The sequence below is a fragment of the Rhinichthys klamathensis genome, unplaced genomic scaffold (assembly GCF_029890125.1).
Source record: "Rhinichthys klamathensis goyatoka isolate OS25496 unplaced genomic scaffold, OSU_Roscu_1.1 h1tg000304l_1, whole genome shotgun sequence".
Taxonomy (NCBI): domain Eukaryota; kingdom Metazoa; phylum Chordata; class Actinopteri; order Cypriniformes; family Leuciscidae; genus Rhinichthys; species Rhinichthys klamathensis.
The window spans coordinates 199658-227586 of record NW_026606823.1 but is presented as its reverse complement, the minus strand read 5'-3'; the positions used below and the strand labels follow the sequence as shown (position 1 = coordinate 227586).

Genomic DNA, 27929 nt, shown 5'->3' with positions numbered 1-27929 from the left:
AGAGGATGAAAAACAAATAAGAACTTTCGATTTTGATAATTTCATTTGACAAATGTTTTTTCTACTTCATCCAGTTTCAACAACTGGAATTCATCAGCTTCACTGGAGCAGGAGACTCACACGAGATCTCTCGCTTTCTCTTCCTTATACAGTATTACACATGCTGGATTTCATTCCCACACAACACTGCCTGACCACTTCCAACCCCAGCCAAAAGTCACAATAACACTGAAGTTTAAGTTCTGGTTACCTGAAGACAGACAGACAGACAGAAACACACTCACAGACACACACAGACACACACACACACACACACACATTGTGTTTTCATGTTTTATGGGGACTTTCCATAGACATAATGATTTTTATACTGTACAAACTGTATATATTCTATCTCCTAACCCTAAACCTACCCATCACAGAAAACTTTCAACATTTTTAGATTTTCAAAAAACATCACTTAATATGATTTATAAGCTGTTTTTCCTTACTGGAACCAAAGAAATGTCCCGACAAGGTCCCAACAAATGTCCCGACACATTATTTTGATCAAAAGTGACAGTAAAGACTTTTTTTGAATGTTACAAAAAAATTCTATTTCAAATAAATGCTGTTCTTTTAAACTTTCTATTCATAAAAGTATCATTAAAGTAAAAAAAAAAAAAATTAATCACTGTTTTTACAAAAATATGAAGCAGCAGAACTATTTTCAACATTGCTAACAATCAGAAATGTTTCTTGAGCAGCAAATCATCATATTATACTGATTTCTGAAGGATCACGTGACTCTGAAGACTGGAGTAATGATGCTGAAAATACAGCTTTGATCACAGGAATAAATGAAAATATATTCAAATAGGAAACAAAATATTTCAAAATATTACAGTAAGTCAAAGAACTGAAAAAGCAATTTTATTGTACTGTCTGATAAGGAAAACAAATCTTCGCCACATTTAGCAGCACAGTGAATGTAGTCTCTGAGAAGTCTATAACTTCAAGGTCACTAACACTGTATAATTCAGCCCCTGCAAATTTAACTCCGGCGCAGCCCTCCGAATGTTTCTTTTTTTCCTCTTCATGCTCTGGTTCATATTCACACACACTCTGTGTTACCAGAGAAGGGTTCTCAATCACTCTCACCGTGAACATCAATGTCAACCTGAATAAAATCAGAGGTGAGTTACAGCTCACGCTGTGACCTCGGTTTACGTCATCTACCCTTCAGAAACCTGACTGGCTTTCTGCATGATATGCTGCACATCACGGGCGTCCACGTTTGCCATTCCCTCTGCCGTGGATTCAGTAATTTGACACTGTTGTGGAGATTTGTCGCTCTCAGCATGAATCTGTCAGAGCGAATGTGCATTTGCATTCAAAAACAGAGCTGGCGAGGGTACGTTTGACACAAGCTTCATTACGCCGACCTGACTGACCGCTTCACGCTGCTCTTTCACTTCAGAAACACACACTTACAGTGTCAGCTCAACCTTTAAAAGCAGGACACATGGATTCTTACAAGGCGATATACTACAATGCCTTATGTAATACTCAAATACTTGATAAATGATACACTGAACTTATAGCTTCAATATTCAATATTCAATATTTTATTCAATAATGCAAGAATTGACAAGCCAGTAATATAGATGTTATATAAGAGAGTCTAGCCACATAGTTATCTTATTTAAATTGCAAAATGTTTCTGTATTTAATTTATCCTCATACAAATTTATTACATGCATGTTTTCAACCTTTGTTAATAGTCAAAATTATGCTAGAACCCCCACAATTCCTCCAATAGACTACTGTGATTTAGTAAGTCAGAATGGCTATAAATAAAAAAGGGCAAAAATATTCAGATTCTGTTTGAAAGTGCTCCCATTCTATAGTGTTAAATCTACAGACAAAAGGAACCACTAGATACACATTTATAAAATGGTTTTAGATTAGGATGAAACAAAAGTGGCTGTACAAAAGAAATAATAGCATTTCTTTAAAGTGTCTGGAAAGAAGTGGTAGACAATTTTAGAAGAAAAAAGTGTAAAACATGTAAAAATAAATGATAAAGTAAAATTTAAATAAGATATTCTATAAAATAAATAAATACAATTTAAATAAATCAAATAAATAATAGAGCATTAGAACAAATAAATCGAACAGTACTATAGGGATTAGGGACAAAACATAGCAATGTAATAGAAAAAAAATCTAATAATATTTACAATATTATTGTTTTTACCACAATTTAAATTTGTCTTTTAAATTATATGATGGGAGTCCTTTGATCGTATTTAGGGGTTCGTGGCATCTATAAGATTGAAAACCCCTGCTGCTATAGTATACTGTATATCAAAGTGGTATTACCTTCTGTTACCATCATTGTACCATGGTACCTTCTATTTGGTAAAGAGAGAAAATAATGAAAGACTTACTCATTTTTCTGTAAAGCAAGTAGCAGTTGCTCCCCGTCCACTTCAATCAGCACCTTCAGTGATCCAGGGTGCCCCTAAAATCAGACAAAGACACACAGATATATATATGTACTAAACCCGGAAGCGTTTTCGTGTACAGACAACACAAAACGATCAAAACGTCAAAACGATCCCTGTTCACATGGATCCACGAAAACGACTAAAAATGCTGTATTCTGCTGCCAGGCCAGTAGATGGCGATGTCACTTTGTAAAGAAAAACTACACGCCTATAGACTGAACACGTAATATTCAGGGTTTTTTTTTTCAAAAGGTGTTTTTATGCATGTCTGGATCATCGTCGCCGTATTTGTGTCCACCAGAGCCTTCGGAGGCGAACCCAGTTTGGCGAGTTTCACCATTTGCTCGCTCCAGGAGCTCCGCCTGGATGACGGCCGCTTTCAGCGGTACTTCTGCCTGTCCCGCGCGGCCGCGCCCAGTTTGATGACCTGTTGTCCCGCATCGGAGCGAGGATCACCCTCGCCCTCATCCACCTAATATGTCATTTATTTTTGTGTTGATGATAAATGGAGCCAGCCTCCAAAAGTGATTAACCTGTCCTGTGATTTTTCTCTCTCTCACACAACACTGTCCAGACACGAACTTATGCACTATAGTATGTTGGTTGTCTTTACATTATAATAATATTTCATATCTAGATATGGAATAAATAGCATTCAATTCAAAATGAATGTCTCATATATTGAAATCAAGTTTTATGTGATCAAATATTTGCTTTGTTGTGCATTAGAACCACACAGGCATTTAGTCATATTACAAAATAATTTATTGAAGCATCCGGATACTTCACCATGTGACAGCAGCAAGCAGCTAGGCTCCTGATTGTTTAAGGCGGCGCGAATTGACGCCAAAGTTCAGATTTTTCAACTCGGGTGGCAGACTCGAATTCGCATCAAACGCGTGAATGCACAAAAAGCACTCAATAAAATCATTCGCGCATAACGCGCCAGAGGCTCAATTTGCTCAATTCGCGCGAACATGACGCGTGAATGAGGCGTATTCGCGTCTACCGCGCCGCGCTCTACGCCTCATTTGCGCCGCAGGAATTTTTGTCCGCGCGTAACGCGTCTTTGTATTGACTTAACATTGAAATCACTCGCGCCTGACGCGCTATTCGCGTCCGGTGTGAACGCACCATTATGATTAGATAATTGGATTTGAAAGATTTTACTTCCTTTTTTTTTTAAAAAGGTGTTTTTATGCATGTTTGGCCCAGGTTTTTGTTGCATTTACACTGTTCTGACCACTAGGGGTCACCGTGGAGAGAGGTGTCGGATTGTTTCGAAGCCTCGACACAATACGGCACATTTGCTTCAACTGTTTCAGTGTTCGACGAAGCCTCGATCTGCCCACCAGATAATGGTATCGTTTTCAAAAACAAGAACGCCTTCAAAAGTTTGCATTTTTAGGCCCCCTAAACGCAGTTGTCGTGTAAATGAATGGTTAAAACGCATAAAAAGTTTCCCTGTTTTGAGGTTAGATTAAAAAAATTAGACTAACCCGTCTCGTTAAACACCTGTTGCTGCATTAGCATTTCATCTGCATCTACCCGTATAACGCTGGTTGTCATGATTGGTTGATTGCCACTTGAAAAGATGGCAGCTGATTGGTTGATTAAATAATTACTCACACCTGTGACACTTCTAGACACCATGTTGTGATGGTGAACCCTTATCAGCACACTTCAAACTGTCAAAGAGTCTGATCGCTTGCTTTTCAACATTTACTTGGGTTTGATTTACTGATAATAATTTGAAATGTTATGTGAGGGTTTATGGATTTAGTTGCATGACTTACTGAGTAAATAGTGTGAGTAAAAGAGCTGGTTTATTCACACAGTTGTATCAACTGAAGTCAATGACCATGTTAAAAGCGGTCAGTACAAAAACGCATATTCCCGATAGACTGAATAATAAATATGTGGTCCTACATTTTTGTTCTCATTAAATATTTAGAAAGTGAAATGGGTTGCAATAGCCGTTTCATGTTATTTAGTGGTTATATTCGTGGAAGATGAAATCCAACTGCTGCGTAACAGACAATGCAAGGCCTCAGACCAATAGACAGCGAGAGAAAGTATATTTCCAGCTTTGAGTGGGCTTTAATGCAGGATAAAATGAATCCGCCATTGTGTCGTAGGTCTATAGCTGTCAGGATTAGTTTTATGTTTCAATTCTCTCTGACATTAATTCTCTTCACGCTCTGTAAGTCTGAAAGTTCGGCAGATTTACTCCGAGGCTCTGAGGGAAATGGATTTAAAGCAGCCAGGCGTTGACAAAATATAGCAGAAATAAGCATGAATCATCTGTCTAACATGAAGAGCTCCATGCGTCATTGCATATGTATGTTAATGCGCGGTTACAGCCGTGACAAATTTACACAAGGTAAATCAGATCGTGAGGGAACGTTTGCTAAGTGTTTAGCACAAACTTGACCTAGTATATGGGCTGACCTTCATCCAAGTGATGAAAAACAGAGAAGTAAAATACGAGATTCCAAACTCTTCCCCATGGTAAAATCGTTGTAATCTACGTCATCTTGTGCCTATTGCTTTATTGAACACATGGACGTACCATTCACTGTCTTGGTTTAAAAATGATTAAACCGCATGGAATAAGTTGGGAGTTTGTGGGATATAAGAGTGCATGTTCTTGCATGTATAAATCTCTGACGAGAAGACATTCGGGGGTTGAAGCTTTTATGGATTTCCCTTGGTTACAAAACCACCACTAACAACTTTGACCTCCAAAAATCCATAGTTAAGCAAACAAATGAAGCAAATTTAACACCATTGCAAGGGTTCCTCAGAGAGGTTTCAAAGTTAAATCACTGCAAGAGTCCAAAACCTCAAAGCAAGAAGTACGAAAAAACTCGACAAAGCTTTCAGACATGACTGACACTGGCTTATATAAGTATTCATTCTCCCCCTACTGGTGGTCTACATAAAAAGTCAGTAAACAAATCAGTTGACAAGTCAAAATCTCCAATTAATAAATCTACTGCAAAGGAACAAGAGAGACTCGCATTACTGAATAATCACTGGTCTCCAACAATAACATTACCTCCCGTCTCAATTTTATTGAAGACCACCTGGAGGATCTAAACAGCCATTGGAGGACTGGAGCAAAAAGGGACGAAACTAAAGTATAAAGTGTCAGTATGTATAAAGAAATGTCCCACAAAAACAAAACTCAGCATTCCAGCTGAAAAGCCTCATCCCTGAAAAGCCTCGGTGTGTGGTGTTGGGAGTATTCTTGCGCTGCTCCAGGAAACTGTACAGGAGAATGTCATTGTGTCAGTCAGTGAGCCGATGCCAACTGGGTCATGAAGAAGAACAATGATCTGGAAAACACATGTAAAGTTGAAGCCTTGGCGCAGCGGATATAGCGCATGTGCTTGATTGTGATGATGGGGGTCCAGACTGTGTCATGTCCCGACACATTTCTACATTTCAAATACTATATTTTCCTGTAGTAACTGCCTCGCTCGACTTTCCTATTAAAGCCAAAACACCATAAATAAAAGGAAAAATGCATGCAAATCTACAAGGGCTGTAAAGGAGAACTTGTGCATTTTTTCAATGACCAAGTTAAATGGAATAATTCAGGTAAATCCACCAGTACTGCCATCAATTATTCACCCTCATATTGCATATGCTGTTATTCTCCATGTGGAACACAAGATCAATTTTAACCCTTTAAAGCCTACAGTATTACGGTATTGTTAATTATTGGTAATATTTCAAGATGAATACTTACTGGATTGAAGCAACTTAGGTTTATTTGATTATCCATTTTATAGAAAAATCATATTAAAATGTGAGTATTTCATGAATCAGGTTTTGAGGAACGTTTATTTGATGATCTTTCAATCATCACCATTCCATTTTAAAAATGCCAGTTCAAAGTAACAGCAACTCTCAAGCTCCAAAAATAAATAAAAATAAAATAAAAACTAATTGAAGACAAAATAAAAGTGGGCCACTGAACTAAAAAAAAGAATTTAGGGACAGGAAAATTACTGTCTGTTCCTTAAAATATATAATTGGAGATAAATGTGATTTTGTGTTTTTTTTTTAATGACACTTTTTGTCCTTTTTTGACCTTGACAGAAGTGGTTACTATGAATTGTGATTGTATGGAAAAAATGTGTAAAGATTTATTCTTTTGTGTTCCACAGGAGAAGTCATATGGGTTAGTAAAAACATGAGGGTGATAAAGTCATAACTGTCATAATAACAATTTATGTTTGGTTATGTTATGTTAGGTTCTGGTATCTTTGTGGGGACTCTTCACATGTGTAAGGAAGAGTTACACACACACACACACACACTGATCCCTAGGTGGTCTGATTTACTCTTAATGATTGTTGCTCACGGCAGTACACATGTAAAACATTGGCTATAAAACCTTTTTACAAACTCCAGTAAGAAAACAACACACTCCAAGTAAATAAATTAACAAACAAATGGGCTTCAAAACAGTCCTGCATGTCTTCATTCCATAAATTGGTTGAGAAATGTTTTTCATTAAGGACAAAAGCAACATTTCCCCTCCAGGGCTCATGTTCCCTCACAGGCAGGTCTGTTTGCTGCTTCCCAAAACATATCAAACTGTGCAAACTCAGTCCTTGTTCAAAAAAGAACAGGCATGTAATCATAGTTTGTACTAAACACGTTTATCTTCAAACTTAAAAGGACAACATACACTGCCCGGCCGCTGTTTGGATTTAAATAGGCAAATGCTTAAGAGTCTATGACTGGATCGTTATTGCAGATTATTATGTTTCTATCATGTTATATGTTTTCCAACAGTTCTTCTAACCCTAATTGATGGAGTGTGTAGCTTTTCATTTCTTAAACAACCATTCTAGGAAAACACATCATGGCCATAGGATGACAAAGTCAAGATTCATCAGGCTCAAACTGTGAAAGAATGGTTGGGAGGAGCATGAAGAATCATATTCACACATTAATTTGCACTTATGAGTCCAGAACTTAAATTCATTGAAAGTCTTTGGGATGTGCTGGAGGAGACTTTACAGAGAGCTGGACTCTTGCATCGTCAATACAAGATCTTGACCAAATATTGATGCACCTCTTGATGGAAATAACATCACAACATTTATCTCCATCAAGAGGTGCATATATTTTTGGTCAAGACCTTGTATTGATGTGTATAATGGCATTTGTATAATGTGTATAATGGCATTTGCAACCCTAAAGATTTGTATAATGTGTATACAAATCTTTAGATGCCATTAATGCCATTATACAAATCTTTGATGTGTATAATGGCATTGTATAATGTGTATAATGGCATTTGCAACCCTAAAGAGCACCTATTATGCCTGTATGCCATATTTAAAAAGTCTTCATTTAGTTTTTTCATGCTTGAAACACATTATTTTCCCCATATTTTTCATTGTTGCGGCTCCTCTATTCCCAGTCTGCCAGTAACGCTCTGTTTAGTTCCTGTCTCTATGAAGCCCCTCCTTCTGAAAATCACACTGTGCTCTTATTGGTCGGCTGGAGCAGTGTGTTGTGATTGGTCAAGTGCTTTGAGCGTGTTTGGAAAATGTCCCGCCCCTTACCATAACCGTGAGTTTCAACACACTACTAACTAACTCAACCAGGCCCCGCCCCTTTATTCTGTGTATGAATTATTTAAATGAGGAATATTGTGACGTGTTCCTTCCCGGATAAAAAAACTCAAGGCAACAATGGAGTTCAGGAACAGTGACACTGATATTGAGAATAACTCCCATTGGATTGACTTTGTTCTTTGGAACTTTGCAGACCATTTTCAACATCCCACATTAAAGAAAGCTGAACATAAAAGCCCCTATGGACAGGTGTTGAAAATTAGCACATGTGCTATAACACTTTAAACAATGCATCTGGTTCGTCCAATGTTGTTGCTATGTCCATATTAAATAAATAAATAAAATAATAAATAAATAAACATGTAAAAAAAAAAAAAAGATATTGAAATGGGCTTGATTTTACCAGTGACTTACCATTGAGTTGATGAGACTAACCGGTCTCTGCTGTCCTCCAATGAGCAGGTGTGGTTCAATCACATCATAATGCTCCAGCGTGTTTAGTGTATCATGTTGAGTCGGATAGGCGGCTGAAAGAAGAAAAACAAGTACATGACATCTCCACCTTAAAGTAAACAACAACTCTTCGGCCTAGACTTTCCATTGACTGACGACATCGCTGATTCACAGACTAACCCTGCTGAGCATTGCTTATTTAAAATCACTCTAAGCTTTCTTTCTTTAATCCATGCTTTATAAAAAATCTCATTGGCGTTTGTATTTTCAGCCTGCAGAGACACAATGAACAACATTGTTAATCGATGCTTCCAGACATCAGGCTTGTCCTGACAACAATCTCCCTGGAAACTGCAACCATCTATTTCAGGCCTGATTCGATTCAGATCAGACCTCTATAATGACCTAATGAAGCTTGTTCTTGTGGCCTTGTCCATCAGATGTCATAAAAGTGACATCACATGTACATTAGTCATAACTAGGGTGGCCATACGTCCGGATTCTGGCCGGACAGTCCGGATTTTAAGCCCCCTGTCCGGCGTCCGGCGCAGCCTCATTTGTCCTCTTTTTTGGAGTTGCGCTGAATCGGCCTAAAAAACCCCGCTCTAGAATCTTTATTGGGACGCAGCAGCATAGCGTCTAATGCCGTGAAATCTCTGGTCAAACAAATGATTGGCTGAAAGCGGTGTCAAATAAATATCTGCTATATCATTGGTTAAAAACGTAAACAAGCCTTCACGTGCTGGCTATGTCATATCATAACGTTAACCAGTCCTTCCAGAAAAACGCAGAGTTTTTTGTGATTGTTGCGGGCAAAATTCCTTGATTACGCGGCCTGTTTTCTTTAAAAATGCGATGGAATATGCGGGATATTTATGCAAATTTTTGCGATGAAATTGCGGGAACTTGCAAAAACTGCGGTTTGATGAAAAAGAGAGAAAAAAGTGATTCCCCCAACACCCTGTTCTGACTAGGCTACTACCTTAATGTAAAGAGTCCTTTCTTATTACTTCCTATGATAAGCAAGCATACCACATCACAGAAAGTGCTGGAAATATTTAATTTCTTGTTTTATTTCAGACTGTAACGAGTGGAAATAAGGCGTGGCCCCTTTAAGAGCTGCGCGCTCCCAACTGTCTGCAGTATTGTATGTGCCCTGCGCCTCGAACACCCCATGTGTGCGGGTAATTTCTGTTTGATAAAACAAACAAGTTCTGTAGCTTTACTAGAGGAATATGCTACAACTTCACTAAAAATGAAATATTTAAAAATAAAGTGTGCTCCTGTTTTACAGCTTTTCGATGATGTTCACGTCGCGTAATTACGTCACTTCATAACGTTCCCATGGCAACAGGGGGAAGTGGCTGCTCTTGTGTGAAGCAAACGCAACATTTTCCAAATTTCTGCTAAGATATATGTGACTTTTTTGCCACGAAAATGCGGGGATTATGAAATCATGCAAGCCCCGCATATTTTGCGCGGAAATCAGCAATTTATGCGGCGAAATTGCGGAGTATTTGAAAAAAATGCGACCCCCGCATAAATATACGGACTTTGGCTGATTATGCATTGAATTCAGCGATCGCATAATTGCGTTTTTCTAGAGGGACTAGCTAACATGCCAAAACGTCAGACCTCATTTAATCCAGAATGGACAAAAAAGCACAAATTTATATGAAGTGCAGTTGTCGCCTGAGCTGCTGCAGAGGGGAACTTCTTTGTTAAAGCAACATCAAGTAACTTTTCCTCTTCGGTCGCCCTACAGGTTGGAAGCGGAATTGTCCATTACCGCTGTGGTAAATAATTTATCCTAGCGCAGCCTACTGTCGCACGCGCGCTGTTGTTTATCAGCACCGGCTTTGGGATGAACGATGTCCACAGACAAGGTAGAGTATGTTGCATGATTTCATGAAAGTATGATGTATTGCGACATCAGAAACGAAGAAAAACAAAATAATGACTATTGTAACGCTTGATGTAAAGCAAGTCAAATTTGTAGTTTTCTTATGTCTCATTAGAACTACAGAAACGCGACCCGATCTGGCAATGTTACATAGCGTGGTTATAGCAGATATAGGACCGCAAAGCGAATCCAGAAGTGCCTTTCACCCTGTTACGACTTAATAAACCACTGAAACGATTTTGGAAACATTATTTTAAGGTAAAATATCATACTCAGTGTTGCTTTAAGAACGGAAATGTGTATTTATTTATTTTTCGCATTCATTATTTGTTTATGTATTTCTTTTATTTCCAGAAGTCCAGAAATGTTATGTTTTCAGGCACTGTGCACTTTGCAAGACAGGTTCATCTCAGTGGTCAGTTTTTGAAACGGACATCACAATGTCTTGAATAAATACAAATACTGTGAACAAACACTTTTTTGCCTCTTCTGTTACACACAGGTCTACGTCAAGATATATCGTAGATCAAATTGTCTGGCAATGAATAGAGTAGGCTATTTCAGAATCACTGTATCATGATACCATCGATATGATGGACACAATTGTATTGTAGTTGCGAGTACACCAGATGCAATTATTCTTGCCTCACTTAATGCCACAAAGTATCCTCCTTTTTGGTGTTATGGAAATGGCCACCCTGGTCATAACACACGGTGCAGTTCAGCCACAAGAGACGACAAGCAGGCTGTAAATATAGAAATGTTATATTTCAATAAAACTGTTAAATATCTACTTGTAAACTGTATCATATTTCCCACTCAAATAAAAATGCACAGCTGATCTCTACTTTCTCTCGCACAACAGAGGTCTGTGACGACTGATTTCATTTCACACAAGGTCGCTGCTTACATTCAATCTTTTCCTGGCCAGTGTTTTTTTTTTCTTTTTCTATAGTTTTTATTACTGCAATACTGCATTTTATATATTTTTTTTTCATTCAGCATAAATCAAATAAAAAGTAAATCAAGTATAAACAAAGTATTTTATTCTTTAAAAAAAATGTCAATGTCAATCACACAGTAAACGATATTGTAAGCAGTTTTACTTTTTATTTTTCAGCCATAACAATACATTTCTTGTGTGTGTGTATATATATACACACACATACATACAAAATTATAAATAATTTTTTTTATAATATAAATAATATTTGTTACATTTCATGTAACATATATATTTTATATATAGTGCGTATATATATATATAAAAAATATTTATATACAGTATATATAAAGATATATTTATACACACACTTATTATTTTATTTTTAATTTTCATGGTTAGTTTTCAGCTCAGCTCACTACAGTAGTTCTGGAACAGATCCTTAGTGTTTCTGTACAAGCATAAGCAAATTGTTTCTTCAGACAATACAGTTTACCACAGACACTTCAACAATATAAACACATTTACACTCACTGAACTGAACTCGCTGACAACAAAAACAACGCACACACACACACACACACACACACACACTTATCAAGAATGAAACCAGCAGTACATTTTGTTAATCATGCACGGAAACACTTCATTATGCAGTGACAGCTGAGCTGTTAAGAGTGTAGTTTACATTACAAGCCCACAGAACGAGCCTCAGACGTGCAGGAAGCCACGCTAGTCAAAACAAAAGAGTTCACTAGCATCTACATGCTACCGCCGCACATTATTTGTCTTCATTAAAACTTTATAAACTACTGAAACATCCTCTTTGTAATGCATACAGATCTTCTTGGTTTATAATGCACGCAATTGAGAAATTAAAAGATTAAAGTTGCAATCAACTATTGCAAACAAAGAACTGTGTTAATTTGCATTTTAAATTAAGGCATCATAGGCACGCATCCAACATGATAGCTGTTCCAGAACTAAACCATTGCCAGATTTCAAGGCCGACTTTACGCAGCAAAATAGTTCACTATATATAGGTGTTATTTCACATTTTTACCCCATCTGACCCACAATCAGACCTCAAAGTCCCTCTGTTATGGACTCATGGACAGACAGCGCAGTCTCGCTCGCAGAATGAAGTGTGCGTGAGTTACAGCGAGCCGGTCTGTAGATTAGTCATCTCAGCTCTGCTTTATGTCCGATACTAGGGTTTCCCACACGCAGAACACACTGTGAAAAGGAACAGACACTGTGGACAGATAACATTGTGAAATGTCTTGGTCAGCACATTTACAGACTCTTTGAAACACTCAAACAAACAGCGCCAGGATGGCCACCATCCTTCATTGTATATATGTTTTGTCATTTTTGGAGAAAAATTACATACTCAGCAACAAAATAAAGAAAATAAATAAACATCCTCTCACTTCATAGTGCTTTGTTTCCAGCAAATTTCTTAAAGGGTTAGTTCACCCAAAAATGAAAATTCTGTCAGTAATTACTCACCCTCGTGTTGTTCAACCCCGTAAGACTTTCGTTCATCTTCAGAACACAAATTAAGATATTTTTGATTAAATCTGAGAGCTGTCTCACTCCTCCATAGGCTTCTTAAGGGATCAAGACTGACCGGCCCAAAAGTTATGAAAGAAATTGTTAAAATAGTCAGAGTGACTACAGCGGCTCAATCTTAAGTTTATCAAGCGACGAGAATACTTTTTGTGCGCAAAAAACAAACAAAAATAACGACTTTATTCAACTATTCATTTCCTTCTCTGTACGGCCGTGATATTTCACGTAGTGAAACTACGCAAAGCTTCTAGGTTGTACGTCACCCATCACACACATGACCAGCGTCGGCCAATAGTGAGCCTGCGTGTGACGTGCAACCTAGAAGCTTTGCGCAATATCACTACGTGAAATATCACGGCCGTACAGAGAAGGAAATGAATAGTTGAATAAAGTCGTTATTTTTGTTTGTTTTTTGCGCACAAAAAGTATTCTCATCGCTTGATAAACTTAAGGTGGAGCCACTGTCGTCACTCGGACTATTTTAACGATGTCTTTCATAACTTTTGGGCCGGCCAGTCTTGATCCCTTAAGAAGCCTATGGAGGAGTGATCCAGCTCTCAGATTTCATCAAAAATATCTTAATTTGTGTTCCGAAGATGAACGAAAGTCTTACGGGGTTGGAACAACATGAGGGAGAGTAATTACTGACAGAATTTTCATTTTTGGGTGAACTAACCCTTTAACATGTCTTCATATTTTTACGAACATAAAAAGATTCAACAAATGAGACATTAACTTAAATAATGATTCCCTGAACAGAGCGGGATCAATAGCAGCTTGGAGTGCTACAGTGCATCTCATCTTCATGGACTGAGACAGATTTGGCAGTTTTTGCTGTGAGATGTTACTCCACTCTTCCACCAGGGCACTTGCGAGTCCTCGGACACATCTGGGGGGACACATGGTTACACGTGGTTCAGCTCTGCAAGGACTGAGATCCGCAACATCACAGACATTGCAGTTTATTCCTCTGTTCACATCTGCAGTCCTCATCTCCTCCTGCAGCAGGACGATGGCACGGTCATGCCGGTGATCAGGGACGCAGGGCATCTTTCTCCTGCTGGAGACTCAGTAAAGGTCTCTTTAATGTCCTGTTATTGTAACTGTGTCCTTAAAATTGTCTACCGCCTGTTAACTGTTAGGGCCCCATCTTGCACCCAGCGCAATTGACTTTGTACACCGACGCATGTATCATTCGTATTTTGCACCCACCCAAAGCGGACTTTTCCCTCCACAGACGCACGCCGGCAAACTAGGAAATGAACTTGCGCTCCCTGGGCGGTTCAGCGCAAAAAAGGAGGCGCGTCCCGGCGCAAACATTCCCTAGTGCTATTTTGCCGTTCCAGAAAACAATTGCGCCACCGACCAGAAAAAACCTAGTCTAAAGTCAGTGGCGCGTTGCGTGTACATTCAGATGCTATTTTAAGCGCGCATGCTTGGCCATAATACAGAGTGTGAACAACGCGCATACACTGTAGATCATTCTCTCATCTACACAGATGCATTTTACTTTTTGCAAATGATACATTATTATAAGGAAAATATTAAAACACGAGGGAAATCATTGTTGTGTCCATGACGATGGGAAAAATAAGCTTACACATTTACCCAAATTATTATATGCATGTTTAACCGAAGCTAATTTGGGTGGGTTTGTGCCATCCCCAATGTCACTTCTCTTTCTTTTACGGCCCTGATGAGAACATCGATCTCCTTGGCTGTGAACCAATTCTGAAGCGCGCCTGGTAAATGCGCCGTTATAATAGTATTGCGCCATAGAACAAGTGCACAGGTCTCGATCGTCATGCTCTTAAAGGGAATGTGATATGACGCTCTGATTGGTTTGTTTCCCGTTACGCCCAAACCACACCTATGAATAATGAAGCTACTTCAGACCAACCCCTTTTAGATTTGCATCGAGCGCAAGAGTCATTTATCCCGCCGGTTAAATAGCAACAGCGCCGAGATCCGACCGCAAAGTTACTTGCGCTTGACACTTGCGTTTTAGATCGTTAAAATAGGGCCCTTAGTGTCTTAAAGAATGCTTCACAGGTGAATGTGCAATATTTTTTTATGGTTCATTGAACGAGAAAAAAAAAACTTTGTTTAAACCCTTTCCAATAAAGATATGTAAAGCTTATTTGGATTTTACATAATTATCTTTAAAATACAGTATCCTGAAAGTTTATTATCTAATATATGACTAACTGACCAAAATTTAATTTTGCTCAAATTTTGATTCAACAGTTTGGGGTTGGTAATGCTTTTGAAAGAAGTCTCTTATGCTCAGCAAGGCTGCATTTGTTTCATTCAAAAATACAATAAAACAGTAATATTGTGAAAAAATATTAAATTTAATATAACTGTTTTCTATGTGGATATATTTTAAAATGTCATTTATTCCTTTGATCAAACCTGTATTTTCAGCATCATTACTCCAGTCTTCAGTGTCACATGATCCTTCAGAAATCACTCTAATATGCTGATTTGCTGCTCAAGAAAAAATTAATATTATTATCAATGATGAAAACAGATTTTTTTTTTGTGGAAACAGTGAAACATTTTTTCAGGATTCTTTGATGAATAGAAATAAAAAATATTATAAATGTCTTTAATGTTTTTTTTATCATGTGTCCTTACTGAATAGAGATATTATTATTATTTTTAAAGTAGAAAATATGTTAAAATATTGTTTTATAAAATGAAGCATGATATAAATAAAAAACACTAATGTGCATATATACACACAAATATAAATATATATTTTTTCTTACATGTATTATATGTAAACAGGAGAGTCACTCGTCTCTCCCACGTTTGCATTATTAATTGAAGTCAATGGGACACAGAGTTTAGTGACTGCAGCTTTAACCGCTACACCAAACCACCCAATACACGGCTTAGGCTGTATTTCTTATGGCTGATGTAGAATTAGCCATAATTTCCATGGCAATAAAACTGATCCTATAATCAAGCCCAGAGCTTGACAGATCTGAATCCAACACCAACGGCTTCTGAACGCAGTCCTCTGAAGCCTAAGCCTAATGCTGCAGGTTTAGAGGTTAGTTTGGGTGACAGAGTGGCCGGGTCTACGCTGACGTCACTGTTTTACGAGTACGACCGACACACACATGGAATCGTCATCACGTTTGTAGCCGTTTCATTTCGGTGGTCCTTTGAAAAAGTCGTACACCTCTACGAGTAACTGGCTTCTTTCACATTAGCACAGTTGTGGGTGAATGGACACTATTGTTAGCGCGACACAGCAGGGCTTTTAATGTTCACTTGTAAACGGGTTAATGGAGGAGAGAACTCGAGCCGCACGTCTCACTCGCGTGAACCCAACAACAAGCCATATTTGTTCATTTCAGAAACTCCTGCTTGTGTGGTGGAGCCGTTTAAGAGAGTCAGTAAATTATAAAGTTATAGAGATGTGGTGAGGGAACGTGGCTCCAGCGCTTATTTACATGCTCAATAAAGCAGAGCGAGAAACTTTAGCTATTACACTCTTCATCCATGCTGTTATTTATATATCTTCAGGAGAGTCAATAAAGCGAGCATGTGGTTGGGAGCGTCTATGTTATATGTGTTTGTTCTTTATAGCCAGATCTTTTGTACTGGATTTATGAGAGCAAATCACTGACTAATAAAGGTATAAAGCCTTGAAGGGTGGCTCAGAAATCTAATGCCATTTCCAGATGCAAATCCTTTTTCAAAATTTCAAAAAAAGAAAAATGCAAGCGCTGTTGTGAATGCACACACTGGTTTTGTGTGAATAAGTGAAACACCATCAGAAATAGTAAAAATGTCTGAAATAGTGAATATTTAGATGCTCGGAAGTCCTCAGTGACTTAAGTGTTCGAAACTGACATCACTTCTGGGGAAACTCCTCACTCCAGAAAGTTCCTTTGGCAATAACATCTTGGTCTAAAAACTAAGCTTAAACTAGCCCAAGCTGGTCTTAACTGGTCTCCCAGTCTGGTCAAGCTGAAATGTTGCTGGTTTTAGGTGGATGTTGTACACTTTTCAGGTAGGGAGACCAGCAGACTTAAAACTGACTTATAAAAGTAATTAAAAAAAGCAACAAATTCATGGTTAGTGGCTCATGGTTATATACATACAATGTATACTTTAAACTAGCTAAGACCATCTTCTTAAACTAGATTTCCCATAATGTCAGAACTGGTGTTTCAACCAAAGGTCTGAGAACTTCACAACGCCAAGATGCAACAAACCGCGTTTAATCTCCAGTGGGAGTCTGAAGTAAAGTTCACATGCAGCATCTTTGTCTGACATCTGGACCTGAGGGGATGTGAGAGAAAACATCTCCAAAAATTAATCATGCATTTTTGGCTCACGACCACTTCAATATAGCAACCACAAACCCCTTCTAAAGCCTCGGCAATACAGTGAAAGCAAACGGGCCCTGCACTCCTCCTGAACACCCAGGGGGCTGTTTTCTGTCTTACACAAGCCCTCGATGTGACAGCCTCCGCAATAATAACCATTTCCTCACAGTCTTTTTTCTTTCATTGCAAATGGAGCACCAAATCTTTCATCTGCTGTTGTGAAAAGTCCCCTTTTACACAAAACACAGCCCTTCCCTGGACTGAAGCAAACGCATCCAACTTTCTCTTCCGGCTAAAACAACAAGCATTCAGTATGTTGTGAATTGGATGCTATATGTTGGTTTGACCTCACCAGCTGAACCACTAAACCAGCCACACTCGACCAGCTTAACGTCTGTAAGAGCACCTCACACTTTTGTTAGGAAACAAACTTTTTGCCCATCACATTCCAAATAAAAAAGAGAAAATAAATATTTAGTATGTAAGAGATATAAGAAAACAAATATTGGTCACACTTTAGTTTAGTGTCCAATTCTCACTATTAGCTTTTTAGGATGCATGTTACTATAAGATACTGGCTTTTTATTAGTACTTATAAAGCACATATTAATGCCTTATTCATATTAATGCAAGACAATATTCTGCATCCATATTCTACCTCTTTGAGGTCTTTTAATAAGGTTTTATAAAACTACACTCGACAGAAGCTGCACTTTCGAAGGTTTTAAATGATATGTTGCTACTTACTGGTGACACTGGGGACTGTGCTGGGCTTGTGCTCCTAGATTTGAGTGCTGCTTTAGACACTGTACCATGCTGACCCTCTTGCTCTCTTGGAGCAGTGTGCTGGCATAAAGGGAAGTGCTCTTGAATGGTTTAAATCATATCTCTCCAATAGAAGTTTTAGAGTTAACATTGGTGAACATTGGTCTGAGGCAGTCCTTTATCGTGTGGTGTTCCCCAGGGATCCAGTCTTTTAGCTCCTAGTCTTTTTCCATTATATATGCTCCCATTGGGTTCTATTTTTAGGAAGCATGGTCTGTGGTTGCATTGCTGTGCAGATGACACCGGTAGCCTACTTATGAACTGTTTGTCTGATGTGAAGGCCTGGCTGTCTTTACATTTTCTTAAGTTTAATGAGTAAAGCTGAAATAATTGTGTTTGGTCTGTCAGATTCTCTTAGGCTGCATTTACACTGCAGGTCTTGATGCCCAAATCCGATTTTCTGACTATATCCGATTTTTTTGACGACCCGCTTACATCATCTTTTAAAAGTGACCCGTATCCGATATTTGCATTTACACTATACACTGCTTAAACTACCAAATGTAGACGTCCTGACCCGGAAAAGGAAGTAAAACAGCACGAAATACAATGGATGCAGATGCGACTAAAATTATCCAGTGTTTTGCTTTCCACAATATTTTTTAAAAGTCATTAAGCTTTTTATCTTACGGTGGCACTGTAGCCACGAGCGCTTAAAACCGTGCCTCCCCATATCTCGTGAAATGTCTTCAAACACGGATTTATTTCTGTAACAACCCTGCATTTTTGCCTGCACTGTCTGTTCGCCCCAAACACTCAAAAGACATGAAACCTCCGCATTGCTCCACTGTGTGTATCCTACGTCCTCCATCGCGCCTATAATAAGTCATGTGATCTCAGCTGGTGGTGTCCACCTGAGTTGACGTCACTTTTTTAATGACGTACGACTCGCATTTACTGGGGAATATCCGATTTGTCTGCTTACATGGCACACGCAAATGCACGTATCCGATTCATATCCGATTTATTGACACATGAGTGAGGCCTGAATCCGATCTGAGAAAATCGGAATCCATGCGTTTTTTTCCTGCTTCCATGGTGGTCACCGTGATTTTGGCAAGTAAGACATGGTCCTGGATCAACCCATGGGTCATATCCGATCTGTGCCACATGAGAGGAAAAAATATTATTTAAAAAAAATTATTTTAGTACACCAAAAATAAATCTCAGGAGTTAACCTCTCCTTGGGTATGTGCTGTTTTTGATGATGGGTTGAAAGACATAAATACCGTGGTCAAATCATGCTTCTTTCAGCTTTGACCATTAGCAAAAGTAAAACCTTTTCTGTCGATATCTTTATTTTTTTTGGAAAAAAAAGTAATTCATGCTTTTATTCCATCTAGATTGGATTACTGTAACTCGCTTTATTTTGGTTATATATATATATATAGAATAGATCATTTTTCTAAAATGAATATTTCTAAAATAAATAAATATATACAGTACAGTACTAAAATAATACAGTAAGTACTTTTCATTTTAAAGTATTAAATAATTCACTCAATTATTCACTCGAATAGTAATAATTACCCCATAAATATGTTAAAAAAAAAAGAAAAAAAAGAGAGCCATAAGAGTGGCACTTTTTAAAAAAAATGAATAGAACTTCCATCAAACATTTCTACTTTTGCTGTTATAAAAAAGTTTCTCAAACCGAGCTAAAACATTTTGATTATACCATTCAACCTTAGTGCACGGCCAATTTCACAAGCTCCATTTTACAGCATTTTATAGAAAAGCAGCACTAAACTAACACTAACCAGTAGAGGACTCATCTTGATCTCAGGCTCAATGCAGGAAGGGGTCCGTCTCATAAAAACACTGCTGGACAACGTGAACTTAAGTGATGACAATATAAACTAGTCAGTAAATGATGTGTTAGCTGGTCTTTGCAGGAAGTCTCCCCTGTTCTACAAGATCTTGTTTGTGATCCCCAACCACCCAGTTAACCACTAATGGTTCACTTTGCAAACACCTGCAGCGTCGTGACAGCATCTCCCTGTGAAACAGCCACTCAGCATGTTCATATCCCGCTGCTGTACTGCATTTGATTATTTATGAAAACCAGCGCCACGGGCGACATGCTGATGACATGAACAAAGAGAAAAATAGAAGAAAGCTCAAACAGACGCGGTGTAAAAAACACTGGCCGCAGTCCAGATAGAGAGAGAGATAAAGATGCGGGAGAGAAACTCACGCTTTCTGCCTCCAGAGGTTCTTCATGAGAGCATGAAGATCCCATCGCTACAACGACAAACTGTCCTGAGCGTCCTTACATTGGAAACAAATGTTTGACACAGGTCTTCTGTGTGCCTTAAGGAAAAAGAACTAAAGTTAATCCGAGACAGATGATGAGGAACACCCAATGACAGGCCCTTCTCCATCTTCAGCGGGAGAAAACAGGAAATTGTCAGTCGGATCCATGAGTGCAGGCTTATTGTGAATAATGAAATAATCAACTGATACAGATGAGTGTAATCAGTGGTGTCGTTAACATCATGTTGGGATAAAGGAGTGAAAACACACTGGGATTTACTGGGATAATACCCCCAAAGAGCCTCGTGTTTCTTTGAACGAGTTCATGCAAGCTTGTAGCAGAGTATGTAACATTTCTTTCTTTCTTTCTTTCTTTCTTTCTTTCTTTCTTTCTTTCTTTCTTTCTTTCTTTCTGTTAGAGCCATAACTATATTAATCATTTTGTAATATTTTTCCTTATATTAAGAGTGATTATGTTTTTTGATAAATGCATATTTTGTGTTATTTGTATGGTATCGCGAGATTTGACTAGTGGTACGTGCTACGTACGTGTAATAAGTTGAAGAAGAAAAAGGAAGAAGAAAGGGTTGGTGCTAGACAGTCTTTTGACCGTGAAAAGGATCGAATTCATGTTATTGGAACGTGAATACGTGTATAATCTTTTCTATTTTTGTTTGTGTATTTGAGTTCTCTTAAAATGTAATCTGACAACGAAAAAGTAAAGTTTACAAGACAGTTTATGGATTCACGCGTCAAATCCTTTGTGCTACACCCTTGTAGAAATGGCGAAGAAAGAAAAACGGCTCAGATCGCCATTACACTTTCTTTCTTTCTTTCTTTCTTTCTTTCTTTCTTTCTTTCTTTCTTTCTTTCTTTCTTTCTTTCTTTCTTTTCTCTGCTCAACAGGGTTCTGCAAAATTCAGAACTGAAAAACTGACTCCCTTTCAAGCATGAATTTAAATTGAATCGACTCCACAGGAAGTAAATCGAAATGACAGGAATTTAGTATTTTGATTAAAAAACAAACAACACGTATGACTATCTATCTATCTATCTATCTATCTATCTATCTATCTATCTATCTATCTATCTATCTATCTATCTATCTATCTATCTATCTATATCTCTCTTTCTATCTATCTATTTATCTATCTATCTATCTATCTATCTATCTATCTATCTATCTATCTATCTATCTATCTATCTATCTATCTATCTACCTACCTACCTACAGTATCTATCTATCATTCATGTCTGGAGCACGAGCACACAATGTTAGGAAAATGTTTGCATCTCAACCTTCAGTATGAGAAACAGTAACGGTGATGCTGACGTTGCATCAGTGCTCTAGAAACATCATCTCTGACTCTGAGCATCATTCTCTATCCGTTCTTATCTAATTAACGTTCCACTCCACGTTGTGATCGTGGTGTGAGTGTTTATTCTGGCAGACGACACTAACACACACCGGGCCCTGCAGGTCTGCTGGTGACATCAGGGTCCTGTACAGAAAGAAGATCAGCATACAAGACCTGTGATTTCTGCATGCAAGTAGTGGGTTACTCCTATAATATCATCTTCAAGTGAGAGAGAATGATAAGAGTTTGTAATAAGCCCAGATTCAGCAAAGAGCTGCGGTCAAATATTGCAATTACAGTCAACAATTGACACAATGTTCTTTCTTAATACATGTTCTTGGTATTATTAGGCACAACTAGTGCACATTATTAAGAGCAACAAATGTTTATAAAAATGATTAACATCCACGTTTTACAATCCCAACAATCCTCCTGATGAATCAAATCTAGCCCTTGTTTCGCTCAGAGATGGATCAGATTAAAGAAGTAAAAAGGGTTGCAAATAATTCATGTTGATATTAAAATGCTCTCCATGTTACATTATAGGTTCTTTAGATCAGTGCATTTGCTACTGGCATCATCTGTTAACACACAAAAAACAACTTTTAAGTTCTTTGAAGCGCCAGAATATAGACGGCTTTCCAAAGAAAAAGGGTTCTCTTATGGCATTGAGCATAAAAACACTTTTTCGTTCCGTTCCTTTATAGTCTTTATCGTGTCAAAACTTTACAACTTAAGCTCCTGCACGTTCTTCAGGGCTTCTGTAAATGTTGCAGCACCATGCAAAATACAAAGTGTGTACAGAAAAGAGCATGGAGATTCAAACACACTACCTTTGCACAGGGCATGATGGCATCAGGACTCAGTGAAAGTGATGCCCCCTGCTGGGCGGTCAGTATGACCTCTGCAATCCTCTGACGACTAAACTACTGACCATATTTCGGCCTTTGAGAAGTGTCTACGCACACAAGAACTTATCTGGGGTGTATTTTTGGGCAGGGGGTCTGGTGGGTTTGCTGGCCATCTGAGGTCTCTAGAGCCACCTGGCCTTAGCACACTGATCCAGCAGCATATGCCCATTGAGAAGAGCCAGGAGCCACACAGATAACCTCACGTGACATTTAGACGAAGCCAGGTCACATGGGCAGCTCTGCCGCTCAAAAAGATCATGACATCATCCCTACAGGATCAACACAACCCATTTGCTTGACAAAAATGTCAAGAGCTGATCTCTGTTGCTATTCTCTGCTTTTCAACAGTTACGCTGAAAAGCACTATCATTTTATACACAAGTTTACACAATATTCAAATTCTTACAGACCCCATGAAATTCATATCTCTCTCTCGCTCTCTCTCTCTCTCTCTCTCTCTCTCTCTCTCTCTCTCTCTCTCTCTCTCTCTCTCTCTCTCTCTCTCTCGCTCTCGCTCTCGCTCTCGCTCTCTCTCGCTCTCGCTCTCTCTCTCTCTCTCTCTTTATGTGTTTCCTGTTGAAACCTGTAAGTTAATGTAGTATATATAAAAATAGCGTGTTGCTTTTTAAAGCAGCAAATAGCCTTTGGTTTATTTCACACATCACAGCCTTCTAAAACTACAATTTATGACATTTTCAATGTACAAAAGTAATGAAGACACGTTCAAAATGTCATCTATCTATCTATCTATCTATCTATCTATCTATCTATCTCCCTTTCTATCTATCTATCTATCTATCTATCTATCTATCTATCTATCTATCTATCTATCTATCTATCTATCTATCTATCTATCTATCTATCTATCTATCTCCCTTTCTATCTATCTATCTATCTATCTATCTATCTATCTATCTATCTATCTCCCTTTCTATCTATCTATCTATCTATCTATCTATCTATCTATCTATCTATCTATCTATCTATCTCCCTTTCTCTCTATCTATCTATCTATCTATCTATCTATCTATCTATCTATCTATCTATCTATCTATCTATCTATCTATCTATCTATCTCCCTATCTATCTATCTATCTATCTATCTATCTATCTATCTATCTATCTATCTATCTATCTATCTATCTATCTATCTCCCTTTCTATCTATCTATCTATCTATCTATCTATCTATCTATCTATCTATCTATCTATCTATCTCCCTTTCTATCTATCTATCTATCTATCTATCTATCTATCTATCTATCTATCTATCTATCTATCTATCTCCCTTTCTCTCTATCTATCTATCTATCTATCTATCTCTCTATCTCTCTATCTCCCTATCTATCTATCTATCTATCTATCTATCTATCTATCTATCTATCTATCTATCTATCTATCTATCTATCTATCTATCTATCTATCTATCTATCTATCTATCTATCTCCCTTTCTATCTATCTATCTATCTATCTATCTATCTATCTATCTATCTATCTATCTATCTATCTAATACTATCACAATAGTATTGTTACAATATATTTCTTATTTTGCTTAATATTTTTTTATAAATAACAATAAAAACAATATAATTATTATAATTATTTTATAGCAATATTTTATGGTTACTGAAAGAGGTTTAAGTAGTTTGTTGTAAAGCATCACCACCACCCAAGTCTTTCAAGCTTTTCCCAAAATGTTCAGCCCTAAACGTGTTTTAAAATTATTTTTATGTTCTATGCAGATTCCCCTCCCAACAGAATCATCATCAAAATCTTACTAAAATGATTCATTCTTTCCAAATATAGCTGGTGAAAATTCCTGTATTTTTTATATCGCAATATATACTGCAGAAAAACAAATTATTGCAATTCAAAAAATATTCCAATATCGTGCAGGCCTAAAGACTAGATTTTGCATGTGTATATTTACAAATAAATACTTTTAGAAATGCACTAGCATACACTGCAGATATCTGCTTTAAAGTTAAGCCAGGTGAGTAAACAACACAAACCGTGATGGGGCCTTTAGTGCATTACTATCTCCCTGCCGTGCAACTGCTCTACTAAAGATATTCAAGGCCACACATGACGGATCGAGCATGCTTTGGATAAAGCTCGCTCCCACACTTTTATCCGAGTGATGGATCACCTCCACTGGGTCTTTTTGCTTCAGTCTCTGGGTCACACCTGTGTACACCGCGAGCTCCACTCGTGCATGAAGACCCCCTGAGACCACCTAAACCGTGAGTTAAGGAGCACGCAGCAGACCTCTGCATCAGAGGGCCCAATGATCCGTGATTCCCAGCACCCAGATTTACACATCCTCACGGACACGAGGGGAAATTAGCCATGCTGAAGGCTGAAAGCTCAGCTTAGGTCTGTGATGTGGCGAAGGAGACCGAAACTCCTTCGAAATGCAGCAGACGTCCCGTATGAGGGCGTTTAATCCCAGAGCGGGTCCCTAATGACGGGTGAGCAGGCGCTGGATTCGTGATTAATCACATCACAGGCCTTGATTCCCCACATCAAGGGCACCACAGCTACATCTTGAAACATGATGAGAAACTCAAACTAGAAAAAGCTGGAATGAAACACAATTGCTTCTGTCCAACTTGACTGAGTTAAATGCAACTAATTTATTTATTCCACCATAAAAAGTTATGGAGCCAAATGGACACTTGCAGACCACTAAAGGTCAGTGTGATCTGAAGAGTCTTTACAACTTTAAATAAGTAATTCAATGATGTGTTAATGAAACAGGGAGCTTCAAACTGGTGTCTAGGGGAATTAAAGGGGTCATATGATGCGATTTCTTGTTATTCTTTTTCTTTAGTGTGTTATGTAGCTGTAGCTGTTTGTGCATGTATAAGATCTGCAGAGTTACACAGCTCAAAGTCTCAAACCCAAAGATATATTCTTTGTAAAAGTTAAGGCTCAGCCAAGCCTTCCTAAAACACTTTGTTCAAACACGCCTCCGCAAATCTACGTCAGAGTTTCATAACACCGGCCATATGTATACGCAGATAAGTAATATTCTCGCTGTATTATTGTTGCCGCCGGTGCCACCTTGTCGTGGAGACGCTGTGTTTGTCGTTGCGAAAGCATTACTACTTTGTTTGGCCTTCCAAAAGAGGACACAATTAGAAAACAGTGGTTAAGCTTTATTAACAACACTATTCCAGGACAGTACAACCAAAATATTCGACTGCATTTTTCAGAGGACTGTGTCCAGAAGCTGCGAGACACTAAAAAGTGTGGCAATTCCATCTTTGCAAGTACAGTCTGGCACTTCTGACTCACAGACACAGCCTGTACGCATGTTTTCATATTTTAAGAATTTGCTATTGACTATTCAAATGCGAGTTTTGAGCAGTATAGAGTAACGCTTGTTTTGTCGTTTCTACATTTCAGTGGGGAAAAAAAAGTTTAAAAACAAAAGTTACATTTAAAAAAAAAAATTAAATCTGAAATCTACAATGCCTTGCCTCCAGAATTAAAATATTACGAACAAATGTGTTTTTGTAAAATTCTGAATATAATACAATTTTTGAATTTACAGAGTTTGACACAACCCGTTTTATTTTATTCAATAGACGGAAGAATCTAGGATAAAATATTTAATAGAAATCAAAAGATTATGAAGACAAATGTTTTATTTTTATTCTGAATAAGATAAATAAAAAATTTACAGAATTTGTTGTTGACAATCCCATTCAGTCTTCTAAAGACTTATCAATATGATCAATTAATAATACTAATTATTATTTTATTCTATAGACAAATCAAAACAAAAGCCAAACACTATTTTATTATTCAAAATAATTTGTGAAGATTACTGGAATAAATAAAAAAAAAATAGAAAAAAATGCACTAAGAAAAAAGTAAATATCCATTTACTCTCAACTTTCTGACTCTCAACTTTCAAGTGGAAAAAACAGCTTTTACTTCTCAGAACTCTGAATTTATAATGCTTCTTTGAAACACACCACCTTGAACATTTATTATTAAAACCAAGAGTCGGCTCAAAAACTGTTCATCATAACTTCATGAAGGATCCCACAGACACGCCACTGAGGCTCAAACCAGCTTTTAGGGCAGTTTTAACGGGTCGTGCACACTGTTGACAGAGGCAGAACAAATAAAAGCCAAAAGTAAAAATCATTCATTTTCTTCACAACTAAAATCTTCATTATCAAATTCCTCAGCAGCAACAGCTCAGTACTATAATTCACGGCGAATTATGCAGCCACGATCAAGCTACAATCTTAAACTACTTCTTTATTTGTAAATATTATATTTTGTCATTTTATTCTTATAACCATGACTTTAAGTCAATAGCTTGTTCTGCACATTTATAGCATTCCTGTAACTCAATCAGTGGAACATGATGCTTGCAACGCATGGTCATGAGTTCGATTCCCAAGGAATGCATGAACTGATAAATGTAAACCTTGAATGCAATGCAAGTTGCTTTGAATAACAGCGTATGTCAAATGAATGCAATGCATTAATGAGTAAAAAAAAATTAAAAATTTGTCACGTTTTGGTTTGTTCATGTCTGTCATGTGATTCCCTGTTTGTCATGTGATCCTGCCATGTGTCTTGTCATTGGTTAATCGGCTGTTCATTGTTCACAGGTGTCCCTTGTCTTGTCATTAGTCTGTGTATTTAAGCCCTCATGTTTGCCATGTGTCTCGGTCAAGTTTTGTTTCCCAGTAACCACTGTTAGTAAGCGTCATGTTCATGTTTTTGTTTTGAGTTCATGCCATGTTTTTGTTTAATCTTGTTTGTAATAAACTGCACTTGGGTTCTTCTCTACAACTTGCCTCCAGTGGATCCCTTACATATGTTGTGTACCTTTGTGCAATTTCTTTCCCAATTAAAGAATTTTAACCAATACTTTTTCAGTTCAAATCAAAATATCAAATATTTAACATTCACATTCATTCATTAAGCACATGAAATATTGTGATTTATCTCAGAGCTGACTGTTTGGTTAAAGTCATTGAATTCCCTGTAGAGAAATGAATAAGAAATACACTTGAACAAAGAGGTGGGCGGTCACTGTTGCGCTTTATTGAGAACATAATTGGCCCTGATCTTCATATTGAGAAGGTAAAATGCTCTGGAAGGGGTCAGTTGAGTTTAAGCGTTTGACCGCTCTCTCTCTCTCTCTCTCTGTGTGTGTGTGTCAGGCAGTCATGCGTGCGGACATGTTCTGTAGTGTTTAACCTATACATGTGTGCAACTGTCTGTCACT

At 37.8% G+C, this 27929-nt stretch overlaps 2 protein-coding genes across 2 annotated transcripts in view; one reads left to right on the top strand and one right to left on the bottom strand.

The window, feature by feature from the left end:
* Positions 1-27929, top strand: part of dock1 (dedicator of cytokinesis 1) — a 283215-nt gene that overhangs the window by 63317 nt on the left and 191969 nt on the right. The gene's annotated exons all lie outside the window — the stretch shown is intronic.
* Positions 1-27929, bottom strand: part of LOC130104178 (disintegrin and metalloproteinase domain-containing protein 12) — a 119895-nt gene that overhangs the window by 82988 nt on the left and 8978 nt on the right. Inside the window, exons 2-3 of the mRNA XM_056270652.1 lie at positions 8510-8622; positions 2433-2506 (exon numbers count right to left, since the gene is read on the bottom strand). Coding sequence (XP_056126627.1) covers positions 2433-2506; positions 8510-8622 — 187 coding nt within the window. The remainder of the gene's footprint in view (positions 1-2432; positions 2507-8509; positions 8623-27929) is intronic.